Source organism: Oncorhynchus gorbuscha, linkage group LG19 (assembly GCF_021184085.1).
Source record: "Oncorhynchus gorbuscha isolate QuinsamMale2020 ecotype Even-year linkage group LG19, OgorEven_v1.0, whole genome shotgun sequence".
NCBI lineage: Eukaryota > Metazoa > Chordata > Actinopteri > Salmoniformes > Salmonidae > Oncorhynchus > Oncorhynchus gorbuscha.
Genome location: NC_060191.1, coordinates 42,604,163 through 42,621,083, shown reverse-complemented (window position 1 = coordinate 42,621,083; position 16,921 = coordinate 42,604,163). Strand labels below are relative to the sequence as shown.

General features: G+C 44.2%; 3 protein-coding genes across 5 annotated transcripts in view; 2 read left to right on the top strand and 1 right to left on the bottom strand.

Annotated features, from left to right (window-relative positions):
* Positions 1 to 16,921, bottom strand: part of LOC124004691 (E3 ubiquitin-protein ligase TRIP12) — a 71,853-nt gene that overhangs the window by 49,804 nt on the left and 5,128 nt on the right. Inside the window, exon 1 of one of the 2 annotated variants that reach the window (XM_046313389.1) lies at positions 1,441 to 1,555. The exons of the other annotated variant lie outside the window; for it this stretch is intronic. The gene's annotated coding sequence lies outside the window, so the exon portion shown is untranslated. Of the gene's footprint in view, positions 1 to 1,440; positions 1,556 to 16,921 lie in introns of those variants that run through there. 2 annotated transcript variants of the gene reach the window in all.
* On the top strand, positions 1,926 to 3,732 carry fbxo36a (F-box protein 36a). The gene is made up of 4 exons (XM_046313405.1): positions 1,926 to 2,021; positions 2,361 to 2,469; positions 2,613 to 2,785; positions 3,156 to 3,732. Exons 1-4 carry the CDS (start codon positions 1,926 to 1,928, stop codon positions 3,315 to 3,317), a joined length of 540 nt encoding a protein of 179 aa, XP_046169361.1. The 3' UTR covers positions 3,318 to 3,732.
* On the top strand, positions 4,774 to 16,369 carry LOC124004692 (zinc finger and BTB domain-containing protein 38-like). Of its 2 annotated transcripts, XM_046313401.1 has the most exons (3): positions 4,774 to 5,080; positions 5,697 to 5,770; positions 11,780 to 16,369. In XM_046313401.1, the coding sequence occupies exons 2-3, from the start codon at positions 5,750 to 5,752 to the stop codon at positions 15,668 to 15,670; spliced, it is 3,912 nt and encodes a 1,303-aa protein (XP_046169357.1). In that variant the 5' UTR covers positions 4,774 to 5,080; positions 5,697 to 5,749; the 3' UTR covers positions 15,671 to 16,369. The 2 variants fall into 2 exon arrangements, with proteins under 2 accessions (XP_046169357.1, XP_046169358.1); XM_046313402.1 differs by lacking the exons at positions 4,774 to 5,080; positions 5,697 to 5,770 and adding an exon at positions 7,307 to 7,931.

The following is a 16,921-nucleotide window of genomic DNA, read 5'->3' as shown; positions in this document are numbered from 1 at the left end:
CGTTACACTTAGCTAAGATGTCTGGTTATTCATATAAAAATGCGGACTAGTCCGCAAATAACATATTAGCTAGCTATGTATGAATGTAACGTTAGCTATGTGGCATGAAAATGCGTAGTTGGTGGTCTGTTGTGGTAAAAACGTTCAACGAACGTTATGAAGACAACAGCACAAAAGTGTGTTGCTAAATAAAACATTTTTTTATGGAAACCACCTCAAATGGAATGGCTGGCAAATGTCCTCTAAATAACAATTACCCGAGCTTTCCATCGAAAATGACAGCATCGGTCGGACTATTATTAACTTCGCACCAGAGGATTCAGCTGTACTAGCTAACAAGCTTGCTAACCTTTAGCTAGCTAGCTTTCTTGTTAGGACAGGATAGCTACGCTAATGCAATAGTGTATTCAAAGGGAATGTCGGAACTTCATCCAACGACATTCACACGGCATTATCCAATATGTTATCGTTAACTAGCAAACAGTAACTAAATACAAAAACGTACGTTTCCATAATCTAGCTAAATAGTTAACGATAGTTCGCTGGCTAGTTGATAATTATTGTATCGCCTCAGTAATATAACAGCTGTCGACGTGTAATAAACGCAAGATTTAACAAAGTAACATTAGCTACCTGAGGTAGCTAGCTAGACAAACGTTTACTTAATTAGCTTCCTATTTGGCTAGGATAGCTAACGTTTCTTACTGCTACTTAGCATTGTTAAGTTTAGTTGGTTGCTTAGTTCTCTTTAGCCAGACGTGATGTTACCTAGCTATATAAACGTTAGCTGGCTGGCTAACAGTGTTGGCAAACAAACATAGTTACCGTTATATTTATTAACGGGGAACGCAATATTAAATTACACGTAAGCTTTAAGAGGTGGTAGGCAGCTAACGTTAATTAGCCGTTTTTTTATATTAGCTAGGTAGCTAACGTTACATGTTGACCTTACCCCGATATGATTCGGGTTATGTAGTTAAAGTGAGTGTTAGCGACATTTGTTAGCCGGTTAACTGAAAGCATTTCGCTAAGATAATTGCTAACGTTAGCTAGATAGCGAGCTAGCTAACGCTAGCTAGCTGGTAGTCAACTAACTAGCTAAAATGTTTGTTTCGCCGACAGGCTAACCTTATGCTATTTCCAATTCAATAGTTGTTTGGTTAGCGAGCTTGTTTTGTATCGCTAGCTACCTAATGTATATTTATGGCAAAACAAGTTGCAAAACGAAATGGCCTCTGAACCTTCTTTGCTGCTTGCATCACACACAGACACAAAAAAACAGGAAAGCAGGAACAGGATTCGAGATGACAATTGGAAACCATATTTTTTTCGCGAGACGGATTCTCCATTCCTCACAAGTATTTCAGTCTTAAACGCTCAATGAGCCCCTCAAACTATTGAATAAGATGCCACTGAACGTTATATATATTATGTTATTACCTATTTGTTCCAGTGTTGTAGTTGTAACAGACAGTGCACCAGCTTCACTCTCTCAGCCTTCACATCAGCTGAGGGACCTGCAACTGCAATATACCTCCGCTCTAAAGTGCCCCATTCTTCCGCTAGGAACTACTTTCGAGTTGTTAAAGTCGACACTGAACAGAACCTGATCCAAATAAATGCATGTATCCAATAACAATTTAGCGCACGTATGTAATATTGTCTACAGTTGTGTTTAGAGAATTTAAAATTATATATATCACAGTAGGATAGCTGCGAAATATTAATCCGCTGGGTCGTGACCCCCTAATCCAACAACTGTTTCTCGAAAATATACATGACATTGTGGGTTGATCATTATTTTATTTATATACTTAAATTATTAGCAATCCCTCAATGTATACAATTGCGAACATAATCGCTCTCATTATCACAAAATATTTTGCAGTTCTCTATGTTGTCATGGTAACTATTTGGCGTCTAAAATGGCGTCTCTACTTGGGAAGAAAGTGTTTGAAATAAATGGTCAGGGTCCCCCTCCGACAAAAGATTTTTTTCAGCTCACTGTCACTAAAACTGAGGTAAATTATTATATTTGATCATCCATCTGATATGTATCTTCGGATTGCAGGGAGTTAAAAACAGTTATTAAAGTGCACAATGCTGGACTGTGGCTGTGGATAAAGGCTACACATTAGCACAGCAGGCATGGTAGACAGCACTGGATTTGGTAGTGTTGCTCTCCATTGACAAGATTGTACTTTAAAGTGCTACATATCAATCTCATGTATCAGACATCAGTTTCTGCAAGTAACTTTTCTTTTTCAACATGCTTTGAATATAGCGTAAATACAAGGCTCTGATGATTTGAGAGAACTGAGTTGTATAACAGACCTATGTATTTTTTTATTTCTCTTCAGGTGATATGGAGATCGTGGAAGATTTCTTTGCGGATTGAATTCAAGGGAGCTGCACCTGGAGAAAATAAGATGACCCACGATGACTTTTTGCATGATGCCCGCATGCAGCGTAAGGTTTCCATTACAAGTCTCTGCCATAAAATATTAAGCCTACATCACCTACACTATTTGTTTTGGTGTAGATGCACATGGTTCTGTTGGGGGTCTTGAAAAGTGCACTGCCCTGAGTAGGTGTGTACTACCCATCTATAGAACAGGTAGGTGTGGTGTTTGGCCAGCAGATCCTACAGTACACCCAAGCTCTGTGCCAAGGGAACTTTGACTACCTGGAGCGCCTGCCCAATGACCTACTGCTCCAAATCCTGGCCTTCCTGGAACTGAAAGACGTAGCACAGCTGGCACAGACCACAAAGAGGTTCCACAAGGTGAGCCTGGGCTTTAAAAACCCAAAGGGCCAGTTTCCCAGATACAAATGTAATCTACTCCTGGACTAAAAAGTGTAATCTAAGGAGAATTTCCATTGAAATAGTTTTTAAATCCAGGACTAGGTGTAATATGTGTCCAGGAAACCAGTGCATAGTGTGTAGCCAAATAATTTGCAAAAGCACGTCTTTCATATGCACATTTTTCATTAAGGGCCCTGAGTTTTTTGAACAGACAAGGAAAACCTCAGGGCCCTAGTTAGGCTTCAACACGGTCAGGAAAATATAATCTAGGTTTAGTTAGTGAGCTAGTGTTTCTCTGTCTGTCTGTCTGTGTGTGTGTTGTATTTCAATACGGAATGGGTTATCCCAGCTCTGCAACTCGCCAGAGTTCTGGGAACAGACTGTGAGGGGTCGCTGTGATGAGCTCACACCTGACATGGAGGCCTTAGCCAACGCCATGGGCTGGAGGAAGATATTCTTTGCCTTCTTCAACACCAAAGAGCACCAGGAGTATGCACAGGGAGGTAGCTAGACACTTAAGACAGTGTTACTCCTCTCATAATAAAGATTTGAGGAAATGTTACTTTCTCTGCCAGTAGCACAAGAGTTATTTATTTGTATAGTGTGTTGTCTCTGTGTTTAAAATGCACTAATCGATTGATCTATGTTACGTGAATGTGTATTTCAGGACTTTTTTAATTCTCTCTGCAAAAACAATAAGTGCCAAAAGTTGGTTTCTGTCATTGCATTTGATTTCTAATCCAGTATGTTGAATGCACTATTTACAAGTAAAGCCATAATATTACTGAATTAATGCATGTTGCAAAGGAATTGTTGATGTGTTTATTAAATGAGAGTTTATTTGCCAAACACAAGTTATATCAGTATGCTACTCTCTGGGTGTGACTGTGGATGATGTTCTTCAGTTGAAATTATACTTGGTAGTGTCCAATCATGATCACGCTCAATAACAGTAAGAACACAAATTGCTGTGGTGTTTTCAATTGTATTAAACATATTGTTACATGCATGCCTGTTATAATGAAGAGTAGGCCTAAAACAGATTCAGCTACTTATGAGATCATGGGTCAGAGATAATGCTGGAGATGCATTTCCTATTTGAGAGAAACAATTTGGCATTCTTACCACCCTCTGCTGAAAACCAGCTGTACTGAAGGAGCTGTGTGAGGAGGGGAGTCTGATAAAAACCCTATAGCCAGCAGAGGGAGCAAAGTGGCAGAAATGTGCAGATCCTTATGTCAGGAGGTGGATTGAATAAAACAAAGGTCACGTGTGCAAAACAACTGCTACCAGTCAGACAAACGTAATCGTTACTGTTGAACTGTAACCACACTGGCATGAGTTTGAATGTCATCGAAGGTAGGCCTACTTAGCATGTGTCACAGAAAAAGGTGTGAACCCTCTGACTGCAAGGTAAGATTGTCTGGGGATTTGTAATTTTTTTTTAGTAGTATAAGTCAGTAAGATGTGCCATTAACCCCACTTAATTTATTTAAATAAAATAACTAATTCTCACCCTTCACATTATAAGGGGAGAGTAATGTAAAACAGAGAACATGTTTATTGATAAAAATACATCTCTACATTGCAACATCACAAAGGAGACAATAGAGATAAGTTTTGAAACAATACATGCATTAAAAAAACTGTCTTTAAGTTGTAAAAATCGACCAATCAATCATTCAATCAACCAACCAACCAACTGTCTAAATACCTCACCTCGGGGAGAGAAATGGATCAGTCAACCACACACACACACACACACACACACACACACACACACACACACACACACACACACACACACACACACACACACACACACACACACACACACACACACACACACAGCCCTGAATGGTACTGAGCTCTATTATTAGCCTGAGTCAGTCGCTAAACACCGCCTCCTCAGCTGGGTCTGGGGGGAAAAAATATTCATTACGTAACAATAAGAGATCGGTCTCCGGCTCTACTTCCTGAATACCAGTGGCTAGGCCTGCGACAGCCAACCAGCCCGGAAGCCTCACTCTCTATTTGAGTGTTCAGGCAGAGCTCACCCTCTTTTGTTTATCCCTTGCAACACATTCCCACCACCCAACCCCTCTTCTTTGTGGGTCAGTGATGCAGCAGGAGTGACGCAGCAGTATCAGGGCCTCATCGGCCTCCAGACGGGCAGCGTCTCAGGAGAGGACTGGAGACAGAATCTGTGTGCCCAGGCTGGGCCCAGACACACACCGGCAGCCAGCCACCAGTTAACAGAGGAGAAGTTTGAAGGTAAATTCCATGACTAGGCCCAGAGAGAGCGGGTCTGGAGCTGGCTAGCTAGAGCTCTCCTTCCACACACACACACACACACACACACACACACACACACACACACTCCACAGAAGGACTGCTCACTTCCATAGCGACAGCGAACGGGCATGTAGGACCATCCGGGAGGAAAAATGTTGGTCGGCTACTGAGCAAGTGTGAGTTGGATGTGCCAGCGCAACAGTAATGAGGATCAGTGTTTATGTACGCAGGGTGTGTGTGTTTTGAGAGAGAGAACAAGGCCTAGTCAGGCTTGCGCTATGGGCTCTGTTACCCTGCCGATCAATGTTCCTCTAGTCTAGGCCCCAGCTGGGCTCGGTTTCCCTGACGATCAATGTTCCTCTAGTCTACGCCCCAGCAAGTGGCTACAGACTGACTGAGGCAGTAAAGGCATGCCTTCTTTTGTTGTGGTTTTGAAAATATCACAGCTGTAATGCATTTAATGGATGGGTGTGCCAACAAATCGAGGATGTCAGAATAAAGGAAAACTTCTACACAATTTCTATTAAAACTAGATGAAATGTGAAAAGTAAACGGTAAAGTCACAAACATTGTTGATATGTGATCTGTCTGACAGGGAAGAGTCTCCAAGCAATTATTCAAGAGTGAAAGAAGAATTCGTCACAGAAAATGGCAACAATGAATCAGCAGGTTAGATCCTTTTTATTTCTCCAACTTCCACAAATAATACATCTGTGTTCATAGCAATATAATTTGTCCAAATGATTTGTTCAAATTTCAACTGCTCTTTCTGTACTCTTAGTTTGCAAAACATTTGAAGTACTAAAATAATGTGGGATAGGGGTTGTGGTGAGCAAGACAAACGGTAGGTACTGCAGACACTTCATTTGCAGTTCTCAAAACTGTAAAGAACAAAGAGCATGGAGGGTAAAGGAGAGCTAGGCTCATTTGTTTTGGGATGTCGTGTTCATCTGCAGTGTACCAGTGGAAATCGATTTGTGCAGGCAAGACTACGAATACAGGAAAAGGGTGAGGAAGCAGGCAAGACCATTAACCATACATAGCAGGCATGGAGGAAGAGAACGGAAAGACACCAGAGGGAAAAAACTGAGATAAATAGAAATTTCAATATGGAGACATGATAATGGCCACCCAAACATGGCAAATCATATTTCCTCTGGTTTTACGAGGCTCCCTCCCAGGCCCTGTAAGGTTTGCAACCTTTAATGCTCCATAACACCATGTTTTTAAGGTAGCACTGTTTTCTTAGACGGTTGCCATAGCAACAAGGTAATGCCAAAGTGTAGCAGCTTACAGAAGTGTGAGGGCTGGCGTGGTGCCAGGCTGGTGAACTGCTTCCCCAGGCCAACGCAAGCAGACAGGGGCCTTGATTGCACTCAGGTAACGACAACAATTAAGCCGGGTAGGCCTGCACCAGAAATAGCACAGAGAGCAGAAGGGGACAGAGGCACAGGGATTGTCATGATAAACTGAACTAATACTGGTAGGATGTGCACAGCGAATGTCTCCCATTTGTTTCATGAGGCCAATCTGTTCTGACACCTAAGTCAAATATAAAATGTGCATGGTTTTCACATTCGGGTGCACAAGCTGTATCCCTAAGCCCAGAAAGAAAGCGGAGACACGTTATGCAAATTCAAAAACACTTGTGATAAAACCTCGGTCTTCATACGTGTAAAACGGCTGTCTGCGTCTACAGCAGCTGGCGGGGATAGCAGTGCCCTGCCTGCCTGGTTTAGCCCCTCCCCTCTGCAGTGCTGAGGCATCCCTCTGTGTTCCCATCCATCAGCAGCCTCTACAAAGACAAACCCACTGTCCTCCTCTCCTCCAGCTCTCTCCTCAATCCTTTTTTCTAACTTTGAAAGTGCAGATGCAGGCGAGATAAATAAGCTATATGTAGTCACCGATATCTCATTGATCATGCTGCTATATACAAACAAGAGCATAGCAGGCTAATTGTGTTCATGAGGCAATGCACTGCAATGTACACAGACGTGCTGACAAAGAGCGAGAGAGGGTTTGAGTGTACACGGTAGCACAAAGAGAAAGCGCCTGTGTGCATAGGCATGAGACAGATGGCGAGTGTGATGTGACGTGTTTGAAAGTGAGCTACAGATCCAGCTTCCCTGTAAGATACAGTATGAATGGTGTCAGTGTGGAGGTCGAGCAGAAATGTGATTGTGGGTGCGCTTTGTAGTATGGTTGAAGTTGTATCGCTGTAACCGCGCTAGCAGGCGTGCAGCCTAGGTGTTTTCTCTGATCTGTGCAGCACGGCGTAGGGGTGTGTGATGTAGCACTGAGCCGCTCTGTCTTACCGTCCTCAGCCATGCTTAATAAAGTTGCCGTTTCCTGCTTGGCGACTGCAGAGTAGATGCTGCTGGACTCAAGTTGCCCAGGCAGCAGAGAGGCAGCAGACAGACCCATACTCCAATCTAGCTATTTTTAAACGTTCATGTGGGAATCCTGTGGTCAATGGTCTGAGAGCTGGGGCAAGCCAGGACAGGACTGGGTGGAAGAGGAGAGAGCGGCATACTCGACCAGGACCTAGGGAGAGGCAAAGGACGTGAACGTTGGAGCTGGAGTGAGCAGCGTAGAAAGAGAGAGGGAGGGAGTGAGAGAGGGAGAGGCAAGAAAGACAACAGCGAAAGCTCTGCCTCTAACGGCACCACTGGGCAGCGACAAGTCTAGAAAAAAAGTGTATACTTTCGCCTTCCTTTCAAAGTTTAAAAAAAATTCTTCTGTACAGTAGAGGGGACACTGTAATGTTTTTGGCTGTTATTTTTCTGTGTCAGCTGTTCGCCTTCTGTGTCATTTTCTCTGATTCGCAAAGGTATGTTCTGCACGTTTCCACCCAATCTACAACTGCTTTTTAACAGAAATACACATATTGCACGGGGTGGCTTGAGTGTGGGTTCTGCTATGACATTTTCGCTCTTTGTTTGACTAGACAGCTTGCATTCGAGACTGTTTTTTTCTCGCCTTGTGGTTCACAGCAATTAGGGGATTTACATTTTTCAGGTTTTGAAATGCACATCGAATGATATTCTAAGGCACAGCGAACTAGGGTGTGGCAAAGAGACATCCTTTGACTAATTCAACATTTCCGCTCAATATGTGAACAGAGTAAACCACATCAAGATGAGAGAATTGGTCATATCAGCCCTTATTGAAAATAATCAACTGAAACCGGCAGACATGCAGGCAATTTTCAAATGAAAATGCATGGAAAGCGGCACAAACCAGGGGAAATCAGCATCAAGGCTGAATGAAGCACATCGCTTGCCGTAAGCGGAAGAGAGAGAAAGTCCTTCGGACTGCTGCATTTCTGCTGCAGACTCTCACACACACCGACCGACACATATCCAGAGTGGAAACAAAGGGCGGAAAGCCTCCATTGCGGTGGCGTTGGAGCATGAGAGATCTGCAGTGCTGGGGCTCGCAGACAGGCAGGGCTCTCTGTGAGGAAGGACCAAACCAAATCCCCAGACAGCTAATGCAGTCGCCCGCCTGCCCCGCCATCCATCTGAATCTGAATCCTAATATGCGCTGCGCCACAGCATGTTGCCGTGACAACAGAGGCCTGTCAGACGGGGAGGCAGGAGGCTGTTTCCCAGCGATACGGCGAGGCTTCTCTTCTCTCGGTCTGCTGCCAGCCATATTGTAATCATGGCACCTAGAGAAAACATTAGCAAAAATCTGTATTTTATTAAGATGATTATATATTTTTTTCAAACGAGGATGCGTGATCACTTTAATAAGTTAATTTACAAACAAAACTACATATTTTTATGTTTCAATACAGACATGTTAAGTCAAATTAAAGTGTTTATGGCCTGGGGCTGAATGTATATTTTTTTGCTGTGCAATTATGTAAACCTAACCTCTGTCGTTAGGTTATTCATTCTTCCCTGCCTCTTCTGAGTAATATGTAGCACGTAATGCTTAGGACAGTCAGTTGAAACAGACCTGAAAATGAGAACATTTTCAATGATATTAAAACACACGTAGGTGTAATGTACGTGAACAAGCAACTGGGTGCAATAGGAATGCCCCTCGGGAAGTATTCAACCGAGGGTATATGGAAAGTGATCTTTTTGTTAAGAAGAAGGGGTCTCATCTCAACATCATGGTCTAATGGCAATCTGGAGCAGGGACAAACGGTACCCCATAAACGGGCAGCCATTTTAACCTACCCCAACAGCTCACCAACAACAGGGATAAAAAAGAAAATAGAAAATGGCCACCATGCCATGGAAAATTACAGTAACAGCATTTTGTAGCGCATATGTATAACCGGTCGTACTATATGCATAACAACAATGCCACAATTGCAGAGCCGACCTATACCATCAGATAGCCTTGTTCTCTCTGTAAGCAAAGCTGTGATGCTGTCCGAAGCACCTCTGCCGGACATCAGGGTTACATCGTTGATGTCTGACAGGGAAAGAATACATTTTGTATTAGGAAGTATGTTGTGACGCTGATCTTAAAATAAAGAAGTGTCCAGAGACCTCTTTGGATAGAAGTCAGGGACAAAAATCACAGGATGCTCATAAAAATAGAACTATATAGCCTAGGCATCAGCAGCATATAGGCAGAATCATGTTAATAAGTCATGCAAACAGAAAGTAAAAAAGAAAGAATGCTCATACCAGTAGGCTACATTTAGGTTAACTGCAGAAGCTATTTGCCTTTGCGTGTAACCGAAGCATCATCCTGTGTGAGAGTCTGACAGAGGTGTTGCGTTGCCTCAGACCAGTTCACACAGTGACATAGGCACACCCCTGGGTGAAACACACAGGAAGTGCTGTGCTCTTTACATTTTCTCTTAGGTTAGACAGAAAGATAAGAGACATGAAAATCCCATTGACCCACATGCAACAGCATCGGAGGACTCAGCATATTATTGCCATTACACACAAACATAAAACAACCCCCTGCGCACAGGTGTCAATTCAACATCTATTCCACATTTGGTTCAATGTAAGTTCATTGAAATGACGTGGAAGCAACGAGCGTGTGCCCAGTGGGAATGCTCTACAGATGTCTATAGATGCATATAGTGAAACAGATGGCGTTTTGTGTAAGCTGCATTAGTGACTGGATTAGCAACTGAATTCTGCTCTAAAAAGAGCTAAATCGTCTCAGCAGGAGTCAACATGGTGGTCGTTCCTCTACAGTGGCTCTATAGCCCAGTGCAGCTGCCCAGTCTCGATTATAAAGTGTTGGTTAAGTATCCCTGTGTGACTAAGTTGTGTGTGGGTCAAAACATTCCTCCAGTGCTTACTGATAATTGACTAATGCTAGGGGCAGAAAATCTTCCCCATCTCATATACTGCCATCAACCTGAACCCAGTGTGCTTCTCAGTATGAAATATGCTGATGTACCTGCCAGCCAGTAAGGGCGATGACTCTGGCATGGCTGGTCACCTGGAACGGCATTAAACGACTGATTGAAGTAGATCGAACGAGTCCACATCCTGGCTGAATCACAACATGTTTGCCCTCACTGTAGTTTCCACTCCACCAGCTGTATCACTGGGTAGAAGTCATTTTGCTTCAGCCACTTCACTAGTGCATGCTTAGTCAGGGTTTATTAAGCCTACAGACTGTAGTCATTCTGCATTAAGTAGCCTAATGTGCCTCATCAGCTTGGTCAACAACAAAAGTCTCCAGGAAGCAATAAGTCTTCAGGAATAGGTTACAAATATATATTTCTATCACAATCGAGGCAATTATTCAAAATGTAAAATATAATAGTGTCTGTAAGCAAGGAGTTGAATTTAAAAAATAAAAATAAAATTAATTGGTGCTCTTATTTCCAGGTGTATTTCCAGGCGGTTTTTTGGGAGGTTTTCAAAATATAATCATTATAAATTCTTCATGTACAATGGTTATTCAAAGCACTGAACATTTTCTACGGGTAATGTCAAGAGGACATCTTTGTGCCGTTGTAACTTTTTACAGAAGTATTACATTAGTATATTCTCATGAGAACTAGATATTGTTATGGTTAATCTATTTGAATAGGCTTGTGGCAAGTAACATATGGCCTACAGTTCTTCAAGGTATGGCATGCCAGCATCATCTCCTTAAACGTTGCTGCCATCTAGTGTGACAAAGTAAGAACAGCTGGATTGCTTTCCTATAAAACTGACACACATTTCACTTGATTTCCATAAGGCCATTACTGCCAAATCCAGCCCATGCCGATGCTTCATCAAAGTAACTTAAATCATATACCTTAGACTATCTCTGTATGGAAGGAATTGTTACTGTTTGCACAACTCTAGCCTAAGTGATTTGAAATACCAAAGAATCAAAATGCAGAATAAATAACACGATTTCCAATTCCACATAAGGAAATGTGTGCACCCCTTTCATGTTTTTTCTTTTAACATTCCAGAAAGTCATTTAATATTTTTTACATTTGAGTTATTTAGCAGACACTCTTATCAAGAGAGACTTACAGTATTACTGTAAGTGCATACTTGTCGCCTGTGGGAATCGAGCCCACAACCCTGACGTTGCAAGCGCCATCCTCTACCAACTGGACTCAGTTGGTACAAATGTAATGAATGTGTTCATATTGTGAATATAAGCAACGTGCATAAGCAATTGGCTATCAATGGTTTGAAGCCAATTAGAATGCCTGTTTCCTTTATGTCCTCTCTGCAGATGACGGTGGCGTCTCCCTGCACCCAGGGCCTGGTGGACAGCTCCCATCCTCAGGCGCTCCTCAGCAGGCTCAACGAGCAGCGCTCCCAGGGCCTCTTCTGTGATGTCACCATCGTGGTGGAGGATGTAAAGTTCCGGGCCCACCGGAACATCCTGGCTGCCTGCAGCGGATACTTCCGCAGCGCCTTCACCTCCCCTGAGGTGTGGACTTCCAGCCAGGTGCTGGAGCTCATGGACCTGAGGTCTGAGGTGTTTGCCAGCATCCTCAACCTCATCTACTGTTCCAAGGTGACATCATCACCTAGCACAGAGGACACTAGATGCCTGATGGCAGCTGGAAAAAGACTGGGGATTCCCTTCTTAGAGAAACTAGTGGAACAAGACAGGCAGGACTCAGGTGGGCCAAAGATCCAGACCTCAACCAACCCTGTTAAGACCACAGGCCGTAGTAAGGCCCGTGGGCCCCATAAAGCGAAGGAGAAGAACTCCAGGCCAGATCAGCCAGACAGTGCAAGAGGCCCGCGGATCACCAATGCTTTCTCTATCACTGAGGTGGGTCCCGGGAACAACCTCTTCACCCCACTAGACCTGCACAGTGGGAAGAGGCAGTCACCTGACCTTGGACAGAACCCAGCGGGCTGCCCTGCCCCCTTCCCCCTCGCGGTGGACAATGAGCCCATGCAGGCGCTGTCGGAGCACTCCTACGCAGTCATCAGCCAGGGACCCAGGGACCCTGAGTACAGGGCTGGCAACCAGGAGGACAACAAGAAGGGCACCAAACCCACACAGTCCCAATCAAGGCAACTGACCAACAGGAATAGTGGCCCACTCAAAAAGCGACACAGACTACGAGCCGCTTTGAATAAAAGCACACCTCCAACACTGGCTGTAGCACTTGAACCTGTGCATCCTACTGGAAGCAGCCGGGCATTAAATAAGCCCACTGTACAACCTGTGGGAACGTCACCCCCGTCATTATACCCGCAGACAGATGTGCATACAAGCAGGGCCAATGAGCTGCCTCTGGCCATGGATAATGGCTACAGGGAACTGGACCCACCTCCACTTTCACCCCACACAGAAGATAGCATATCAATCTATGGCTGTGAGCACTGTCCAGAGATATTCACCAATAAAGCACTTCTCACAGTACACACAGAAATGCACAAAAAAAGGTTCGTCAGTCATCTGTTTTGCAAGTTTTGTCGCAGGAAGTTCATGCATTTGAAGCGGTTGCGGAACCACGAGACGGTGTGCCCGAAAGCACAGAGGGGCTTGCCTGAACACGAGCCCCAAGGCAAAGAGGACGGAGCAGACCATTATTCAGACAGCATGCAGAGCATGGACAATACAGTAACTAATGTCCAGTTATCTCTTCCTGAACTCCCTGACCCTTTCCCTCCAACCAGCCTCCAAATGAACCCCACCTCAAAAACACTGCCGGCTGTAGATAGGTTAGTGAAACCTAGTGGAGGCCAGAGGGTCTATAACTGCAGTGTGTGTAAACGGGCATATGTGACCATCTCCAGCCTGAAGCGCCACGAGAATGTGCACTCCTGGCAGAGGGCGTACCCCTGTCACTACTGCAATAAAGTGTTTGCCCTAGCCGAGTATCGCACCAAACATGAGATCTGGCACACAGGTGAGCGTCGCTACCAGTGCATCTTGTGCTTAGAGACCTTCATGACCTACTACATCCTAAAGAACCACCAGAAGGCCTTCCACGGAATCCATCCCAGATTGTCTGTGAATAAGAAGTCAGCAAATGGTGGATTTAAGGGCAGCGTTTACCCCGTCAAACTCTACAGGCTTCTGCCTATGAAGTTTAGAAAGAGACGGTACAAGACTTACAGTCAGACCTATTCAGATGAGCTGAAGGGCAGCGAGCAGGCCCCACTGGGATGCAGCTCTCCCATCCTTCCATTTGAAGATGTTGGCGCTATGGGCAAGCAAGATGCTGCTTTATTCTCAATGCCTGTGACATTCATGGCCACTCCAAAAGTGGTAGCATCAGTAATGCCACGCATCAGTTTTGATCAGCCCTGTGACCAAGATGTAGACGAAGATGCAGACCCAGGAAAACAGGCCTCTCACTCCGAACATAATGGGCCTCCATATAGCTATACTACCCCCTTGGCCATAATGCAGGCAGGTGGGGAGTCCCCTGCACTGGACTATGGAGATGGTGCCGCATTCCAAGGGTTTAAGAACCCGGAGGGCAACAGTCATAATCTACCGTTCCTAACAATCAACCCACCCAGCTCTCTGACCAGGCTATGTGAGCTCTCAGCTGCAGCACAGAAAATTGAAGCCATGACCAGTCAGCTTTTTATGCCAGGGGCTGAGAGCCTGGCACCTAGCAAGACTGCAGGGGGGGAAACTGAAACATACATTGCCACGCCTGCGTGTCCAGGTCCCTCCGTGGATGGTCATGTTCTGCCACTCTGCCAGATCACAGTGAAAATTGGCAACGAGGCCATCATTCGCCGGAGGATCAAGGGCTCCAAGCTGTTCCCCAGGAAGAGGAAAATAAGCAGCGGGAGCCAGGTAGAGGAGAGGTGTCGGGACCAGGGCCGACCTGCAGAGGGCAGCATGGAGAGCTCCAGCCTCCGCTTCAGGACAGAGGTCACTTCTGTCATAGAGCCAGAGCCATACGATGACCACACTGACCGTGACACAGCTGACAAGCTCTGGCGTCCCTATTACTCTTACAAACCCAAGAAGAAGAGTAAGAAACTGAGATCCAAACACAGAAAAGAGATACATTGTCTACGCTATTCCATGACATCCTCAATAGTGCCCAGGACCAGAAAAGACTACGTGGATAAAGGATGCAGAAGCGCTGAAGAGAGCATCTCCAGCGAGGGTACAGAGCTGAAACAACGTCTCAGAAACACCAGCCCAAAGACGACGTACACCTGTGACATCTGTGCAAGCACCTTCATAACGGCATCGGGTCTGAGAGCACATGTCATTGGCTGCCACCCAACTTTCTGTCGGACCTGCGCAAAGCAGTGTCCCCCCAGGGAAACCCCCAGTGCCAGCTGCGAGGCCACTGAGGACAGCAGGGATTACATATGCAAGAGCTGTATGGAAAATGGCTCCTGCTTTGACAACTGTGCTCGCAGCTCCAGCACAGAGAAGCGGTATCGCTGCTCCTTCTGCCCCCAGCGCTTCCTCTACCTCGCAACCAAGAAGAGCCATGAAAAAAAACACAAGGAGACAGCAGGAAAGGGGTACAGCAACGACGACTACCCCACAGTCCCAAAACGGCCAGCAACTTTGGACTTAGGCCTAAATCTGAAAAAGATTGTCATCAAAACAGAGGAAGCGGAGGATCAATATAGCATCGACAAGGAGAGCAAAGTGCCAGCGGGATCACTAGGCAGGTTCTCAACAGAGAAGATAGAGCCTAAGCATGAGGAATGGGAGGACACAGGTGACTACATGTCAGTGGCACCCAAAAAAGAACATCCATTTAGAATAAACAGTGATGGACACTATCAGAAAGAGAGAAACTCCAACATGAAAACTACATTGTCACCCCCCTGCACTGACACCTTTTCTCTTTCCCCTTCAGAAAAGCAGTATAGAAAGTCTAAAAAGCGCTTTGAACACAAACGGCAACATCAGAAAAGCCTCACTTCCAAAAGGCAGAAGCAAGTAGACTTTATGGGTAGAGAGACACCCAGTCAAAAGGCCCCTCTGACCACACCAGGAGAAGACAGTCATTTTAGCTATGGGCAGTCTTCTTCTACACATCTGAAAAGAGATTCTGTCACTAGGGGAACCACTCACTCCTCGCCCAAGTCAGAGAAGTGTACATACAGTGTAAAGAGGAGTCCTTTTAACAAAGATAATACTTATCATTCAGGAGGGAAATACTTTTAAGCGACTATATGCCTATGCAGTAAGTTGCAGACCAATTGTAAAATACATATGTCAATATGCTGTGCTTGATATAGGTTCGTTTGCCCAAAATAATGGACCCAAACTAAATCAAGCGCACCTCAAGTACTTTGAAAACATAATTGGATTGTTATGTTTTTGACCCGGGTCTGGAAAACAGATATAATAAGTTGCCAATGAACAGCAGATATTGAATACCTAACTGACATCTATGTAAATTGCATTTTCTTCATTCTTATAACACAAATCTTTTTTAAAAAAGGGGGATTTATTTTTGTACTTTTTTCTTTGCTTTTTGAGACTATTTCATAATGATTGTGCGGCCCATATTCTATACATATGCTAACTGTGCATAGTTATTTGCACTTTATAATAATTGAAAATGTTTGACTTTATAGGCTACCATTCATATAAAGTCTGTCCACCACTTTGGTAGTGTCATTACCACTGACAGCACCACATGCACCATCAAAATGAATGAGAATCCCCATGTGTGTCTTTCAAAATAATATACGTGACGTGTTACAAAGTTGACAAACTGACAAGTTGACAAAATGCAGTTTGTGTGTCAGAGGGAATAACTCATTCATGAACAAGTAGATCATGACAAGAGGAGAGCACACATGCCTGTTTTGATATTCACGTGTCTTGGTTATTTAGATAAATAAACAATCAACCGGTCTGGAATTGCCAAGAAGAGCTGTTATGCTACATTCTGGAATTAAGAGGACTAATTATTGCATGGCACACACACACCCTCCTGTTGTTGGATTAAATAAGTACACAGAATATGGAGCCAGATAGCTACCAAAAGGTTGAATGTACGTATCGTGACAAAATCCAGACGTAAATTGTTCAGGTCGTAAGAAAAGCCATGCGTGAAACGTAAGCGTGAAATTTCATCTGTGAACATACAAATACCATGTTAATTATGGACTAACATTTTAGGCTTCAACAAATCTTGTGTTGTAATTCTGACATACAATAATATCTTTCAGAGTTTTGGAAGTTTCATCTCACCAACAAAATGTTATTTTACACCCAACGGATTGTAAGAAGTGCTACACAAACAAGTATAACACAGTATAAAAATAAAAAATGTAAGTCGGGGAAACAGGAAAGAGGTATCCTGCACGTTTTCAAGTTAAAAGTCTCCATTCTCTATTACTCCTCAGTTGAGTTCACATTTAGGTAGCTCATGTAATGGATCTGTTTGCCAGGGCAAGTCTAGAT